This window comes from Cygnus atratus, chromosome 2, assembly GCF_013377495.2.
Source record: "Cygnus atratus isolate AKBS03 ecotype Queensland, Australia chromosome 2, CAtr_DNAZoo_HiC_assembly, whole genome shotgun sequence".
Taxonomy (NCBI): Eukaryota; Metazoa; Chordata; class Aves; order Anseriformes; family Anatidae; genus Cygnus; species Cygnus atratus.
The window spans coordinates 124,102,966-124,119,874 of NC_066363.1; the positions used below are offsets into that span (position 1 = coordinate 124,102,966).

Here is a 16,909-nt window from a genome sequence, read left to right on the forward strand (position 1 = left end):
TGCCAAAAGCCCCAGCTGTCCACTGCTCAGCTGCCAGCACAGCTTTCCCCGTGCAGCCCCAAGGTCTTGTCTACAGCAGGGAGCTGAACCAAAGGTGTGACTTCAAACCAGTTTAACTAAACTGCTACAAATTTCTCATCGAAGCAAGGTTTCAGAAAAAGTTACTTGTTTTTATGTGACTGCTGACAAGTTTGTATTTTTACGTAGGTGAAATTCTGGCTTGGTGGGCTGCAAATGGGTACAGGATTTCACCCAAATGCTTAGAAATTATGCAAGGCATTGAAAATAAAAACTAATCAGTAATACACTGAATTTAATGTGATTCACTGTCATTGCATGCAGAGAATACGAATCATTTTCATGTGGAAATCAATGAAAACCCTCACTTTTCTATCTCCCTGAACTGCCCAGTTTGCAGACTGGTGCTGCATACAGATAAAGGGAGTTGGGGTCTGCCCCAGGACGGGTTCAGCTGCTGTATAGCATGTGTCATATCCAAGCACTCCAGGGTTAGGAGTCAACATAAACATGAGAGTTTTCCACAAGACACTTCGTGAAGAAAGTATTAAAGTTATTGATTAAAAGAGCAGACAATATACTGATTGCACATACAGTAAGTACAGTTGCAAAGTGATTTTATACAGTACATGTGGGAACTTTGGCTTAAATTGAGGTTGAGATATTTATTACTTGTACAGTTGTGTGATAAATTATTGGCAAGTAGAAGCACAGATGGCTTTCCCTTAAGATCAGGCATCACATGCCACAGATTATCTGGGAAATTGTCATTTTAAAAATAACTCCAGAGCAAGTGCCAAGCTGAGAGGGATATCAGTGTCTAATAAACAGACACAAACACTGCAGTGCCCAAAACTAAAATGTATTCGAATTAAACTATGCAGAGAGAGAGAGAGAGAGACTGTACAATTAGTACATATTCTCTAGCAGTGCAAATTAAAGCTTTTCATACTGTATTTCTTCTGACTCGTTCCCATTGGGAAGTTCAAATAATGCTTTTTGGGGCATATTAAAGCTGCTGTGGAATTAATGTGTTGAACAGTCCTGTTAGATTCTAATGTTACAGCTCCTAAAAAAAATCATACTGGAAGTTAAGTGCAGATATAGGCAGGCAATTTTTTTAAGCTGTTTTTCAAGGTGGTGACAGGTTTACACCCCGAATTAACCGAGCCCGAGAGCAGCCATTGCTTCTATTGCCTTCTCCGGGGACTTCATGTGCTCCACACCTTGGGAAGGCCAGCTCCCGGAGCCTGCCGAAACACGCGGCCTAAACTGCGGGCTGCACATCGCCTCCTGGGTGTTCATTGTATCGCTGGAGTGAGTGGCTGCGAAGATAAGGGGGGAGCAGATGGCGCTTGCTTATCGCTTGGCCTCCTCCCAGGGGGGTGAAGGCTGCCATGTGCGAGTGAGGAGAGCCAGGGCCCTGCGGCCACCCCCCCGGTCCCCCGGGAGCCGTCACCTGTCCCAGCCTGTCCTCCTCTCACGCGCTTATATGGGCACGGCTGAATGGCATCTCGTGACGCCGCGCTGCTAAAAACAGCCCCGGCTCCCCTCGGCCCCCCGTTTAAACTATGTCCTCCAGTGAGCACAGCCCAGAGAGCCTCTGATCGCAGCGGAGCCTTGGATTTATTTCAAGGGAAATTAACCCGGAAACCGACCTGCGACGCCGTGATCTGGAGCGTATGCCCCTGGAAAAGCTAGGCATGAGCACCTCCCTGAACTACAAGTCCTTCTCCAAAGAGCAGCAGACCATGGATAACCTGGAGAAGCAGCTGATTTGCCCCATCTGTTTGGAGATGTTCACCAAGCCAGTGGTCATCCTGCCCTGCCAGCACAACCTGTGTAGGAAGTGCGCCAGTGACATTTTCCAGGTAGGTTCACTCCCGTGGAAAGCGCTGCTTCTGCAGGGACAAGCAGCACTTGCTGAATGAATGGAAAAGCCGAATATCACACGGCTCAGTTGGTTGATTTTAGTAGTTGGTAAGACTGGGGGCGGGGGGGGTGATTTAAAACAGAACATGAGCTGGGGAAATGTCCCCAGGGCCCAGCTTCCTCAGGGCTGGGGCTGAGCTTGCACCAGCCTGAATTGCTCCCCGTCAGCTACAAGGAGGTGGCAGCACGCAAGAGCCGAGGAGCCAGGCCTACATTCTGCAGTCTCTGTGTGTTCTCCTGGGCTCCTCTGTGCAGCTGCCCTCGCCTTGGGCATACCTACAAATGGATTGCTACACACAGGGTTTTGCCCTGGCACTTTTGGAAAAGCTGTGCTATCTCTAGCGCAGGTCGTTGCAGCACCATGAGCCTGATCTGAACAGCTTCAGCTGCTTCTCCCAGTAATTTTTTTTAATATGGGCTTTGAATGGCTTGGCCCAGAGCTCCTTGTGCTGGTAGGGAAGAAAAGGGGAGAGAGAGGGATGTGGCCTTGATTTCAGTGGGCTCTGGTCCATCATGAAACAGCCTCTGCGTGCTCCAAGAACAATGTCTTGTTGTCAAAACACATTTTGGTGAAGTTGTGCATGGCCTTACTCACCTCTTCTTGGGCTGCTTGGCAAGAACAGGCCTCGAACCCCTACCTGCCCACCAGGGGAGGCACGACCGTGGCTTCGGGAGGCCGGTTTCGCTGCCCCTCATGCAGGCATGAAGTGGTCCTCGACCGGCACGGCGTGTACGGGCTGCAGAGGAACCTGCTGGTGGAGAACATCATCGACATATACAAGCAGGAGTCCACAAGGTAAGCAGTGAATTTGTACCCTTCATAGAATATCTGTCACAAAAGCAGACACTGCTTAGGTGACCGTGGTGTCCTTCTGGTCTTTCTATTTGTCAGGAGTGAGGTTTATTTAGTTATTTTCTCTCTTGGAAATACGGAAATGGGTTGATGCTGCTGTGCATGCCTGCCTGTTTGCTGTACAATGATGTCAGCTCCCACTTACTGAGCTCAGAAAACAGTATCCAAATAGATGCTGAGTTTCCTCGCTACCACTAATAGAAGACGACTATGCCATGCTTATTCACATGAGCAATACTTGCCTGCGCAAGCGAAGACCTTGAAGTCAGAGTGGGTATTCATATGGATAAGGGAAAAGTAGCTAGGTTCATGTTGCTTATTTTATAAACTGTTCAAAAGAACATCTTTCTCTTTATCGTGTACGTTCTCGTGCTAAAGAAAGGAAAGGAATTTCAAATTTTGTTAGAAAGTCCTGAGGGACAGGCAACACAAACAAGGAGATGGGTCAGTTGCACAGAGAGGATGCCCTGCACCATAAGATCAAATCAAAACTCAATAAAAAATCTCCACTCCTGTCAGCTTGGGATGTGAATGCTTGGGAAGAAATCAAGCCTTATTCAGGACTCTGTAAAAGTGAAGGAACAGCCAGAAATAATATATGTGAGTGCTATGTGATTGTGTACAAGAATCAGGATCCCACTATAGAGGAATGGATTAATCCTAACAATTAAGATTACTCCTAATGTTAATTGCCTGTAATGGATGTGTAACAGATCCAGCAGTAGAACACTATTGCATTCTTCTCTCTCTCTTGCCCTGGGATGGGTAGTACACATGCTACCACCCTGGGGAATGTAGTAAAGGGGAAGCTAATCGTGGTCCCAGGCCACCAAGCAAGCAGACTCAGACTGTTGTCACCAGGGTGCATCCGTAGGGCCAGTTTTGTATGGCAAGGTGTTTTGTACACCTGAAGGAAGGTGTAATCCTGGCCATGCTCTGTGATAGTCATCCCATCCTGCTCCCACAAGAGCTTTGCAGGGATAACAGAGGCAATACTGGGGGAGCAGGTGGGCACAGGCACTGGACCCCAGCTCCGGGCACTTCTACCCTCCTCCAGCAGAGGAGGTCAGTTACTAGCAGAGAGGACGTTTTGGAGTCCGGCAGTGGCTTTGGCTATTCTTGGCTGTTTGAATTCCTTCAGGGACTGTTGTAGCTGGGCATAGCTTTGAGCTCCAAAACGCCGGAGAGCACGAAGTTGGCTTAAAATTGTCCTTTCTGCTGCCCTTAGCACTCCGAGCCCAGGGAAGGTCAGCTACCCTCGTGTGTGTCATTGATATCCAAATATTATTTGAGTCAGAAAAATCTCGGAGGAAATGAATCAGCAGAGCTATGGTGGTGGACTTTGCTCTCAACAAAATTAGCTGGACATGTGTGGCCTCATGTCTTTTTTCTTTCTTTTTTTTTTTCCTACTCAGAGTTGTATTTAACTTTAAAAATATGGAAATGCAGTTCCTTTTTCCCATGTAGTTCATGGGCAAGTTGAACAAAATTCAGTTAAATAGAAATGTAAGAGATTTAGTAGATTATTTTTTTAAATTCTACTAAAGTACAATGCAACAAGGAGAATAAAAGGGGAGAAGAGAAAAAATATAAATATGAACATATAGTTGCTTAGCTACCTATCCAAAATATTTGTTTGTTTAATCTGTTCAGGTGTTTATTTAACCTTCATGTATGTCCTTAGATTTAAAATAATTATCAGGGTTACGTAGCAGCAGCAGTGCATAACAGCATTATCTAAACTATTTGGCACTTTGTAGGCTTCAGCTGCTTATCTCCCTCTGCCTAACGTTCCTCCGGCTCCCATGGTGTGTGAGCAAGATTTGCCACTGCTTTACCCTGTGCTGTCCTGCTGAAACAAGAAAGTCAAGGGAAATCAAGTCTCCTCTCCTTCCTTTTGTACCAGTCTCCTTCAAACGGAGGGCTGGGTTTGGCAGAGGTACATAGGAAGGGTGAGATGTCACCTTTGCATCTTTGAGTGTTCCCAAGACAATCCTTCAAGACAGCAGCTCCTGTGACTTCCAGAGGGGAACCTCTTCCCCCACGTCTTTCTGTGGGTATAATTCACCATAACTGCATGCCAGAATGATGCCAGTTCCCAGCTGCTTTTTGCATGAGCTGAGGAGAGTGAGGAAAATCCAGATAAGGAGCAAGTTTTGTTTCCTGCTTAGAAAAAAATAATTGATTTCAAACATATTTTTTTCTATTTTGAGTTTCTATTTGAATTAAGGCATTGTTCTTTCAAAAATAAAAGCTGGGGCAGAAGCTGCTATGAGGTTGGGAAGCTCTGCCCAAGCCCTCACATGCAGCCCTTCTTACTAATAACAATCACATCATTTTTTTATCTTCTATCACATTGCTCATCAAACTCCAGCCGATGACAGCGTAGCCTGTTGCCCAATTTAGAACCTATTAGCAACACAAGGAAAAAAATATTCAAGCAGGATGTGGCTCCTGCAAAGCTTTAAAGGAGGGCAAAGTGCCGAACCGAGTGGAAATAGAGTTGACTAAAATATTACACCGATGTTTGAAAGTCTGTGGGCCACTGATTACCCAAACTTTCTGAGGAGCATCAGGGGGCCTGCTGCTGCCAGGAAAGGGTAGCTGCAGGAAGCTGGGACTTCTCACACGCTCTGGCAGCCTCTAACGAGCTCAGCCAGCTATTCCTGATCAAAGGGTGCTCTGGGCTTTGTTCCAGCTGAATCCTGCTCAGCGAGGGTCGAGTGCCCCTTCTCCCTTACACCTACTAGGTGAAGGCTGGCCCTGCAGCCCTGTGCGTGGACAGAGCAGCACGTGCAGCAGGGACCAGGCACCATGCTGAGAGCAGCGTGCACAGACTCTGCGACAGTGGTGGCAGGGTACCCAGCACCGCCACGACCAGCTATTCCTGACACCTCAGTGGTCTCATACTGAGCTCCCAAAGGGAGGTTGTGGCTCTCCAGGATGGGCTGCAGAGATGCCTGGGCTCTCAGATGGCTGGACCAGGGAGATGGGCAGTTGGTGGGCACTGGTAGGGTTGTGACACAAACCAGTGCTGCAGGAGGAGCCCCACAGACTGCACAGCACGAGAAACGAGGAGAGAGATCACTTGGATATTCTCCAAGTCCCCATGGAGACAAAGCCCAAGCCTTACCTGTGCCAAAGGTTTTCTTGGGTCAGGCATTCACAATGGTGGTGTGTATGTATGGAACTGCAGGAATCCCAAAGTCCGTTTTTTTTTTTTTTTTTTTTTGGTCTTCTCATTTTTCAAGCCCCACTTCTGCCTTGAGTATTGATGGACTTTTTGCCACTTTTGGGAGACTCCATCATTGTGGTTGATTTCCAAGGACCATCTCCTCCAAGTTTCATCCAACCTGCAGTGGTTCATTCCCGTGTGCAAACACTCAAGCAACGGTGGCAGGAGGCCTGCATGGATTCACAAAGAACTCCTGATAAAACTAAAAAATTAAAAAAAAAAAAAGACGGATAGATTACCCAGGAATATTTTGAGATATTTTCCAAGCTTGTAGAGATGGAGTTAGGAAAGCCAAAACCCCCCTGGCGCTGAATGTAGTGAGAGATGTGAAGGGTAAAAAGAGCTTCTACAAGTATATCAGCAGCAAGAGGAAGGCTAGGGAAAATGTGGGTCCACTGCTAAATGGGACACAGGAGAAGCCAAGGTACTCAATGCCTTCTTCATCTCAGTCTTTAATGGTAAGATTGGCCTTCAGGAATCCCAGGTCCCTGAGACCAGTGGGAAAGTCTAGAGCAAAGAAGACTTACCTTCGGTGGGGAGGATGAGGTTAGGGAATAATTTTTAAAAAGTGGACATCCTGATGGGATGCACACACGAGTGGTGAGCAAACTGGCCAATGTCATTGCAAAACCACTCTCAATAATCTTTGAAAAGTCATGGGAATTGTTATAGATTCCTAAGGACCGTAGGAAAGCAGATGTCACTCTGTAACAACTACAGGCTGGTCAGCCTCATGCCGATCCCTGGAAAGGTATTGGAGCAAGCTCTCCTATACAGGTATTGGACTCTCCTAGAACGCATATCCAAACATATAAAAACCAAGGTGGTGATTGGAAGTAGTTAGCGTCAATTTACGAAGGGGGAATGATGCTTGACCAACCTGATAGCCTTTTACAACGAGATGACTAACTTGGTGAACAAGAGAACAGTGGATGTTGTTTAGCTAGACTTTCAACTCTGCCTCTCATAATATCCTCATTGACAAACTGATGAAATAATGTCGAGAGTGGATAGCAGACAGTGAGGTGGACTGAAAGCTGGCTGAACTGCCAGGCTCAACAGGTTACGATGAGCAGCACAAAGTCAGGTGGTGGCCAGTCATTGCTGGTGTAGGTAGAGGTTGATACTGGGGTACAATGCAGTTTAATATCTTCATTAATGACTCAGATGATGGGACAAGAGTCTATCCTTATCAAGTCTGCAGGTGATACCAAACATTGAGGAGTGGCTGGTACACCAATTCAGAAGGGGAAATGGCTGGAGAAATGGGACAGCAGGAGTTTCATGAAGCTCAACAAAGGGAAATGCCAAGTCATGCCCTTAGGGAGGAATAAGCCCAAGTACATGCTGGAGGCTAACTGGCTGAGAGGCTGACTCACAGGAGAATATCTAGAAGTTCTGGTGGACAACGTCACCATGAGATAGCAATGTGTCCTCACAGCAAAGGCAGACAACAGTCTCCTGGCTGCATTAGGCAGAGCATTGCCAACCTGCCGAGGGTCGTGATCCTTCCCCTTTACTCAGCACTAGTAGGACATCTGGAGTGCTGTGCCAGGTTCTGAGACCCCCAATACAAGAGAGTTCAACAAAGGGTCAAGATGACAGCTAAGGGACTGCAGCATCTCTCCTGTGAGGAAAGGCTGAGAGAGATGGGATTGTTCAGCCTGGAGAAGAGACGACTCAGGGAGGATCTCATCAACGTCTACTGGGGATCCCAGGACTTGGCACAACATTCTAGATGTGGCCTCACCAGTGCCAAGAGTCCTCCTCTGCATAAAGCATGCACAACACTCTGCACATTAAGGTCCTTATCCAATTTCAGTGGAAAAAAAATAAGCCTGTAGTAGTCAAATGCAGGCTGAATATCTCAAAGAGCAGAGACAAAGAATCGTAGAATCACTATTAGGGTATTTCAGCTGCCTGCCCATTCTTTGGTCACAACCACATCTGTGATGAATCTTTTCTCCTAGTAAAGCCATGCTGTTGTTGTCCTACTGGCTACACTCTAATCTTCCATTTCAGGAGCAGCCACTGTTTTACACTTAGGAGCTGTGTTTCAGCCTTTGCTACACCAACGTAAACCTAGAGGATCTCCTCTGAAGTCAGGGAACGTTCTGCAAAAAATCTCTCCTTTAGCAAAGCCTAGGAAGGAGACCGTAAATCTGTTTACTTCTGGTCTTCTGTCACTGTCTTCAGGGCCCCGCTAGTTCAGGGAGTTCTGCCAGGTTTCTTCCAGCTCCTTGCGGCACCTTTGAAGGTTGGCTACTTCTGGCTGAACTTGCTCGACACCATCGCCTTTTTGCCCTGTGCTGTGTGTCTTTCATGCTAGTGGCGCAGCTCCAGTGTCAAATAACATTCTCGTAGTTTCTGGTCCTGTAAATATTTTCAGGAAGAGCAGCTATTTCAGGCTTAATTAATCACTTTGATATTCATTGTCTGTTATTGCCCCGGCAGGTGGGCCCACCCACTGGCACACCATAACATAGCAGGGGCTGTTAGCAGTCAGCTGCAAACAATGTAAAGCATCCTTCACAGTGGGGACACACCTCTTTTGGCTGGCCTTGAAATGGTGTTCAGTTTGACACATTGAGGGCCTTGTGTAAATGTATGCTGGAGATCTGACCCAAATAATGCAGGCTTCCTCCAGAAATGTTCTTCTGAATGTTCAGAAATGTTCTTATTTTTGTAAAGCATGTTATATCGAAGATCACAGGTTTTCCTTATAAACACTTTTAATTCTAGTGCCTTCTTGAATTTAAAAAACAAAGGCATGAGACATTTTCTTTATTGCTCAATCTTTTTAGATGCATTTAATTGATCACATTCCATTCCTCTTTTTTAAGGTCAGAAGAGAAAACCTGTACTTTGTCATTAAAAAAATTCCTCTCACCAAACTGTATGGAAAGTTCTACTGTAGTACAATATAAAATAATGATCTTTACAGAATGTTTTAAAATTGTAATAGAATGAATGACTCATTGCCTCCTTGCTATAGAGCTCTATAGAGTGGTTAAAAAAAAAAAAGTTTCCATTTAATGCCAATAAATTCTATAGTTTGGGGAAATATTTTATATCCAATGACGACGACATATTTCTGTGATGTTGTTGTCCCATTTGCTACAGGTAAGTCATAGTTCTCCCTCCAGATAGTAGCATAAGGCTATAATGAATTATACTGGAAAGATTTTGCACACCACAGTAGGAGTGGCAGCCTTTGGAGGCTGGAACCCCCAGGCACACTCCCTACACCACTCCACTAACCCTATGCTCCAGTGCCACGTTGTCACATGCTCATGTGCTTGTCACAGATGTTCTTAGGGTGCTAAGCATGGAGCACAGGCTCAGAAAATCATCATCCTGCCCATACAGATAGGACCAGAGCTTTCACTTACACTGGGTATGTCAATTAGGTGGCTCATTAAAGGAAGTTTCAACTAAATTGGTTCCTAAAATGGCAGGGGTTGACTAGCGTATATACGGCTGAATCATTTTGGTGAAAAGAAATCAGGACTGGGCTAGTGAAGCTAATGACAGATCCTGGCTTAGCGTAGGTGAGGTTACACACTTCTTGTGTAACCATACCCTTGGTGGTTGGTACAATCGAATTAGCTGCTCTTAAAAAGCTTGAGACTGTACAAGCTATAGAGTCACAGGATCATCTGGGTTGGAAAAGACCTTCAGGGTCACCAAGTCCAACCAGCTAGACACGTGCCACCCAGCTAAAATTAGTTTGTGTGAGACCTTATTTTGTTGCTGGCATGGTGTAAAGGCCTCAAGGACTTGGTCCAGTTTGATATCAACAGGCCTGACCTGGACCTCAGGGCACATCAGCAGAGATCATAGAGTTAGAGGCATGAAGGCCCATTGATACCTACAACTCTTACTTCAAATTTACATAGAAGCTTTGCTGCATCAAGGCCAGTCACCCAACATTTTGCATGATGAACCCTAAAGGAATTACATATGTTTCTTATTTCAGGCCGATGATGGACAACATGCTAATTAAAGTACACAGGTAGTCTCAGACCAATCTTAGTGAGGTTATTTACATTTTTAAACATGAGTGAGGGTTCAGTCACACTCCCAGTTGGAATCACAATATGAAATCATGTTTCTATATTCTCATCACATCCTATCATGTCAGAATATTAAATGATCCTTCTGTCTGTTTAGTCAGCCTGTGTGACAGGTTTAAATCTACAGTGAGTATTCAGCTCAACCTCGGACACTGCTACATGATTGTACTGTTTCATGTTGATACTCTGAGTACTGTCACCAGAAATTTATGAGACCAAGTTTATTTTAAACTTATTTTCTTTTGCAGGCCTGAAAGGAAATGTGACCAGCCAATGTGTGAAGAGCATGAAGATGAGAGAATTAATATCTATTGTTTGAACTGTGAAATGCCCACCTGCTCCTTGTGCAAAGTCTTTGGTGCCCACAAAGACTGCCAGGTTGCTCCTCTCACAAACGTTTACCAGAGACAGAAGGTAAATAATTTTTTGTATCTCATAGTCTTCCCAGCAACTGGAAGAACCATCAACAGGAAAGTATTCCCATGAGCTTCCTGTGAGTTTCCAAAGGGGTCTCGGAGTACATTCTCCATTCCTGTATGGGAATGAAGGGCTCACACAGATGTGCTGAAACTGTTTCAGAACACAGAGAAATAAATTTATGATAAATCACACAGAAAGATATTAAAGTGTCTCAGTTTTTGTTAGGACAGTAAGTAAACATTTTAGACCAAGATTTGATGTGAAGATGAGGATCTCCCTTTTGAGGTTCCTAATCTATTTTTTTCAATGCTTTCAGATCACAAAAAGAAGCGGGATTTACAGAACATGATAAAAAGAGAACAGGCCGTTACAAATCAAAGAGTTATCTATCAGGCACTTTTGCCTTTAAGCATCCCATTTTTAAGAAAATTTAAGTGAAAAACCTCCTGCAAGTAAATGCAGGAATATTCAATAGTTGGCAGCACAGGATGTACCTAACATCCTCTGCCCTTGCTGTCACCAGTAAAAGACTTGTTTATTTTTAATACAGTATTAATTTAAAACCTGACTCACTGGGTTATCCTCATGAGATAAACAGCTCATTTTTCTGGAGGGCCCCAGTGGGCCTAGCAATCAGACAGGACAAGTTTGCAATCCCAGCCTCCAACTTTGTCACACGGATGCTTGTGTGTGAAAACTACAAATGAGAAGTCAGTTTAGAAAAGTAGTTACAAGCATCCTTTTTGATCAAAAAAGGAGAGAAAAGGGGGAGAAGTTTCTTGGACCGAATCCATGCCCTCAATCACGCCCTTTCTGTGGAGACTTGCAAGCAGCGGTTTCCTCCCCAGTGTGCCTGTGGAAAGGGGCTTTCATGCCCAAGAATGGATGTCTAATCCAGAGCCTGTGGGTTGCATGCTTCAAAGGATCCTTTACAAAGCTGTAGAGGCCACAGACACGAATGTCTCTGTAGACAGATCACTGCAGCGGTATGCCAAGGGCTCGTTGCCCTCCTCTGCACCCTCACCAAGTTCCCTATGGAGTATCTTCTCTGACTTTCCTCTTCTAAGAACATCTCGCATTCATGTCAGAGTGCTTCATGCTTCCTCCATGCAGAGGTCCCTGCCTCAACATCTCCAGCTCATTCCTCCCTGCATGTTTTTTTCCCTTCTATCACACAGCAGGGCCCTCCATGTTCCCACTAGTTTGGTCCCTGAGAGAGTGTTCACCTGTTTCCCTTGAAATTACTCTGTCTCCACCCTTTTCTCCCTCTTTTCTCCCTCCCTTTCTCACCACAGCCCCTAGCCCCACTGCCCTCATAGCAGGGGCTCTGTGATGCCCACAGTCCCTCCAGGTCTATGGACCCTCTTTTCCTCTCCAGAAACTAGAAAAAAATACAGCCCCTCATGAGACAAAGTCTTTCCTGTCCATGAACCCAAATGGAATATTTTGAGGCTGTTGAAACATAGTGTTTTAGACTATTTTGTCGCTGTTTTAGACAAAAGCATCTAGAAGAAACTTCTAGAAGAAAGTGCTTCCTCCTTTCCAAACCATGGCTTCTTCTCCATGAAAATTTTCAAAATGTCAATCTTCTCATAGTGTTTTGGGAGAGGAAACAAATGTCAAAATACTAGCAGGGAACTCGTGAGCAGGTAATGCTTCAATTTTCCATGGTTCTGGTGAAAAGAGCAGCTAGCCTTGGTATGGTTTATTCATCCCCCTGCTCCCCACTGTTAGATGGGCCACTCTGAGGGGGGACGGTGGGTGGCTGGCTGGCAGTGCCCCCCAGGTGTCTAACACCCTCTCACATGCTCTTCCTTTTCTGACCAGTCTGAGCTGAGTGACGGCATCGCAGTCCTGGTGGGGAGCAACGACAGAGTGCAAGGGATAGTCTCGCAGCTGGAGGAGACCTGCAAGACAGTTGAGGTAAGTAGCATGCCTTCCTATCCAGGTATGGCAGAGTGGAGTTGCATCTTTTAAACTGGTGGTAACGATCACTCTTTACTAGACCTCACTTTACCGAATGGATTCCCACATCATTCTGCTAAATCTGTGGCTTTTTGTAGTACTGGCTGTAGTGTCTCATCCAAAGGATATATCCTGCTCAGCACCCTGCCTCTGGCACTGACCACATGACTGAGGACAAAGAGTAAAATAATCCATATCAACATGTCTTATTCAGCATTCTTAGTTGCATAGGTTATAACTGAAGATAAAAGCAGAAATGCCATCAACTCTCAGTTCATTTAACACCTAAGCTCAAGAGCTAGAGCTGTAGAAGACCAGAATTAGTCCTGACTGATTCTGAGTAGAACCTCAGTCTCAGACACACGGTAGCCTCAGCTTAGCTCCCAAGTATGTCGATTAACTCTTTATTTGGTTACTTTCCCTCCTGTGCAGTATATTTCTAATATACTCATGTTGTCCTTTAAGGAATCCTGTTGTGTTGCTCATGGGTGGGTTGAGTTTGGGTTCTTACTGTGAGTTTGGATTTTCTGGTAAAGGTCTTTCTCTGACAGAGCTGGAATTGGTTTTATGTCATTCAATAGCAGAAGTGGCGTTCATTTCCTCCAAGAGGTTTGCACCAACAAAGCAAATATAAATTTCAGCTCTGACCAATTTGAGCATCACAGAGTAATAGGCTGAAAGCAGCTCATATGAATTGATTTTATGATCAGAGTTTGATGAAGCATCTAGTGAAGAAGTCGCATCCCTCTCAGCCCAGTTAGAATTCTATTGACCCTTCAGAGCTGGAGCAGAAAAGGGAGACTGCAGTGAAAAAGAAGTTAATCCAAGATGTATAGATTCTAAATGGGAGGAAAAATTGATTCCACTATCTATGTACACAATTAATGAAAGCTCCTATTTCCTCAGAGCAAGAAAGAGCAGAAAATGTCCAAGTTTGGTTCAAAGAAAATAAAACCATTAGCCCAAATAAATGAGAGAGTGTTAGCAGCAGAGTCAGAACTTTGTAGTCAGGAAGCCTTCATATTGCAAGGATGAAATTGGGTGCTATCAGGACTTTGCAGACAGAAACAAGCCTTTCAAGTAGGTTAACTGCAGAAATTTGAATGATACAAGAGTAAGAGCTTATACTCATTTCAGTTGAACTAGCTGATATAGAAACAAAACTTCAAACATCATCTGAAGTATGGAGAAAACACTGTGCTAAAAATACTTTAAAAAATACAACAGTTTCTGAAACTAGCTTCCTCAGAGTCATCTACTCAGTTTAAAGCCTAACCTTTAAACTCGAAGCCCAGAGAAAGTGCAGCCATTTTACCTTCAGATGTTTTAACAGGCTTTCCACCTTTAAAGTCAGAGATTGCAGAAAATAGATCTTAGAGCTCACCTTGGCACTTCCATGTTACGTTTCAAGCAAATCACATTTCCTACCATACAACAGCTTTGTCTGAATTGACATCAGTTTGTCCTTGAAGATGAAAAGCTACAGCTGGAGATGAGAAATGTGCACACGTGGAAGTAATGCTCATAATCCAGGATTGTCTCTTCTCTCTTTACTTAACGCTTTGAGGAGAACAATAAGTGTCTGCTCCAGCAGAAAATACATGATCATTTTTCTTTTAGCTGGAGTATGCAATAGCCTACAGTTCTATATTTAGCTATTGCTCCTATCCAAGACTAAAAAAGAGAAGAAACAAACAAAAACACCTGATTAGTACTGGTATATCTTTAACTGATTGAAAGGTATACCAAGTCCACATATCATACTGAAAACAAACAAACAGGATAAAACAGAAGAATATAAAATGGTAAATACTGAAAAACAGCAACAAGTAAATAATGTTTAGTCCTGTAAAAACAAGAGTCAGATAATGAAGGAAAAATTACAGTGTCTTTTTCAAATGCTAATAGCATAGACCAGGCAATACAGATACTTCAGAACAAGCAGTGCAACTCATGTTCTTTCTTTCTCTTGTAGTTGTCCTTAAAAAAAAAAAAAGGCTAAGATTTTTTTTAGAACAGAAAGTCATGTATTTATTAACCTTTTTTATTACTCAGAATCTGATTAGGATAATTCTATCACACAGAGACTTAGTAAGGGTACATTTTATACAGAAAAGATAGTACTCAGAAATATTTCCACATTTGCAGTTAGGAACCAGCTTTGTACTCTCTCACTTGAAGTTCACAACTCTGTAATATCTGCTGGCAGGAAATATTATGTATTAGAGGTTAGAGATTGGGAAGGACTTCTCAGGGCACCCTGCTATCACTCTGTCTCTCTTCTTCGCCTAATACTTGTCCTATATCAAATCTCACAAATAGCACACACCTGTCCTGAAATTAAGGCTGTTTTAAAAGTGATCTGAGTGACATTTCAGAGGAGGTCATTGTAGACTAAAATGGAGTGTGCAGCAAGTGGAACTGCAGGAAACAGAGGGAGAAAGTGAGGAAAGGAGTGAAAGAGGAGAGGAAGGTTATCTGAGGTCTGAACAATAGAACAACACCTAGAAATTGTGTCTCACTTGGTTCAAAAGTTCCTTATCCCCACCCTATAATTCACTCATCAGAGGAATTTCTGGGAAACACCAAGGACCTCCAGTACAGAACATGGCTGGATCCACCATGAGTTTTAGATTAGGAGTGCCTGTTTAGCCTACTCTTCCTCATTGGGAAGCAGAGGTGGATACTTGGGCCAATGCAACAAGACTTGTATTTGCTCCTCACCCTGCAACCCAGGCTGTGATATTTGGCTATATATCCATCTTTGAAAGGCCTTCTCCTTTGAACAATACAGGGTAGACTGTCTCTAGCTCTTAGGAAAGAGCACTGGCTGAAAGTCAAGAAAAAAAGTGGCCAAATACTGTGAATAATACCAGTTCCAAAAGTACTGCGGGGTTGTTAATAACCCTGTGCTGCCAGGATCTCAGCTCTGTGCCTCAAGGGATGAAGAAGAGGAATTGATTCAGCCTCAGTTCCCGAGAAAGAGATTAAAATAACCACCCCCATCCACAACCAGATATAACCACAATAAGGATATGCCCATCTACATGCCCCAGGGCACTGAGATGAGTCAAGTGCTTCTTCTTGGTAGGCCTCAGACATTACTGATAACCTGTCTCCACTTTCCTCCCCGTAAATCCTCCCTTGCAAGTGCAGTGTGTTCTTGTTAGAGAGCGTACAATGAAGCAGTCATCAAACCCACCTTCCTTACTTGGTGAAATACACTGTGTTGTCTGGGTAGGACAGTAAAGTGTCTCAGACAATGATGTGAAAATCAATGCTTGAAGGTAGGGTTGGGACCTGGCTCCTCCTCCTTGTCTTTGTGCTTTTGTCGCACACCATTTTCTTCGTGGTACCTCTACCTCATTCAGTGCACAGTAAATGGAATATAATGGACACCTGCTGTCAAAACAGAGTCTAAAAGGGCTTATGTAAAAATCAGGCCTAAGCAAGAAAGTTCCAGGTAGAAAAAGAAAATTCTCCAGAACTGCTTTGAGATGATCTCGCCTTTCAAAAACATTCTGTTTGTGCAAATGAACCCAGCTGCTACTATGGTGATGTTTTTTACTTTTTCTGCAGGCTTTGAAGTATCACTACAGACATCATAAATACCTTTCACAGTTTTTTTAGAAGGCTGACAAGTTATACAATAACCTGTTTGGGGGCTTTCAGTGGTTTGAAATCCAGAGTTTGAGAACAGTTTTAAAACTTTTGTTCCAATAGCTTGAACTTTGAAAATTATAAAAGTCTCTGGGGTCATTCAGAATCCTTTGCACTGTTCAGAAAGAGGAATTTCTTTGATGAAAATGCTTCCAAGTAACTGTAAAAATAGAAACTCTTTTAAGAACATAACATGTTTAACATAAACCAAATGATTCACAGGAATGCTGCAGACGACAGAAAGAACAGCTGTGTGAAAAATTTGATTATCTCTATTCTGTACTGGAAGAAAGAAAAAACGAGATGACACAAATAATCACTAGAACCCAAGAGGAGAAACTGGAACACGTCCGCTCCCTGATGAAGAAGTATGCGGATCATTTGGAAGCTGTGTCAAAGCTGGTGGAATCAGGAATCCAGTTCATGGAAGAACCAGAAATGGCTGTGTTTTTGCAGGTACAAAGTCTATAAGTAGAAGCAGAAATAGAGTGTTGGGTTTGCTGAAATACAGTTTAAGCATTTCTCAATTTTAGGAGCGTTCAGAATTTGGTCATGTCTGAGTGAACACTTATACAAACTCATTCTTTGAAAACTTGCATCAACACAAAAAAAAAAAAAAAGACTAGTCCTCTTGTGAATAATATTCAAACCAAAAACGATTTTGAGTTCCCCCCAGAGAAAGCATAGATTTTATTATTTTCCTACATATTCTTATTGTCCCACCACTAAAACATACATATATATGTAATT

At 43.7% G+C, this 16,909-nt stretch overlaps 1 protein-coding gene across 2 annotated transcripts in view; it reads left to right on the forward strand.

Annotated features, from left to right (window-relative positions):
* Nucleotides 1-1,721: 1,721 nt before the first annotated feature.
* TRIM55 (tripartite motif containing 55) overlaps nucleotides 1,722-16,909 on the forward strand; it is a 38,498-nt gene continuing 23,310 nt past the window's right edge. For both annotated transcript variants that reach the window (XM_050708925.1, XM_035569476.1), the window contains exons 1-5: nucleotides 1,722-1,889; nucleotides 2,574-2,746; nucleotides 10,363-10,528; nucleotides 12,362-12,457; nucleotides 16,382-16,615. In XM_050708925.1, coding sequence (XP_050564882.1) covers nucleotides 1,722-1,889; nucleotides 2,574-2,746; nucleotides 10,363-10,528; nucleotides 12,362-12,457; nucleotides 16,382-16,615 — 837 coding nt within the window. The remainder of the gene's footprint in view (nucleotides 1,890-2,573; nucleotides 2,747-10,362; nucleotides 10,529-12,361; nucleotides 12,458-16,381; nucleotides 16,616-16,909) is intronic.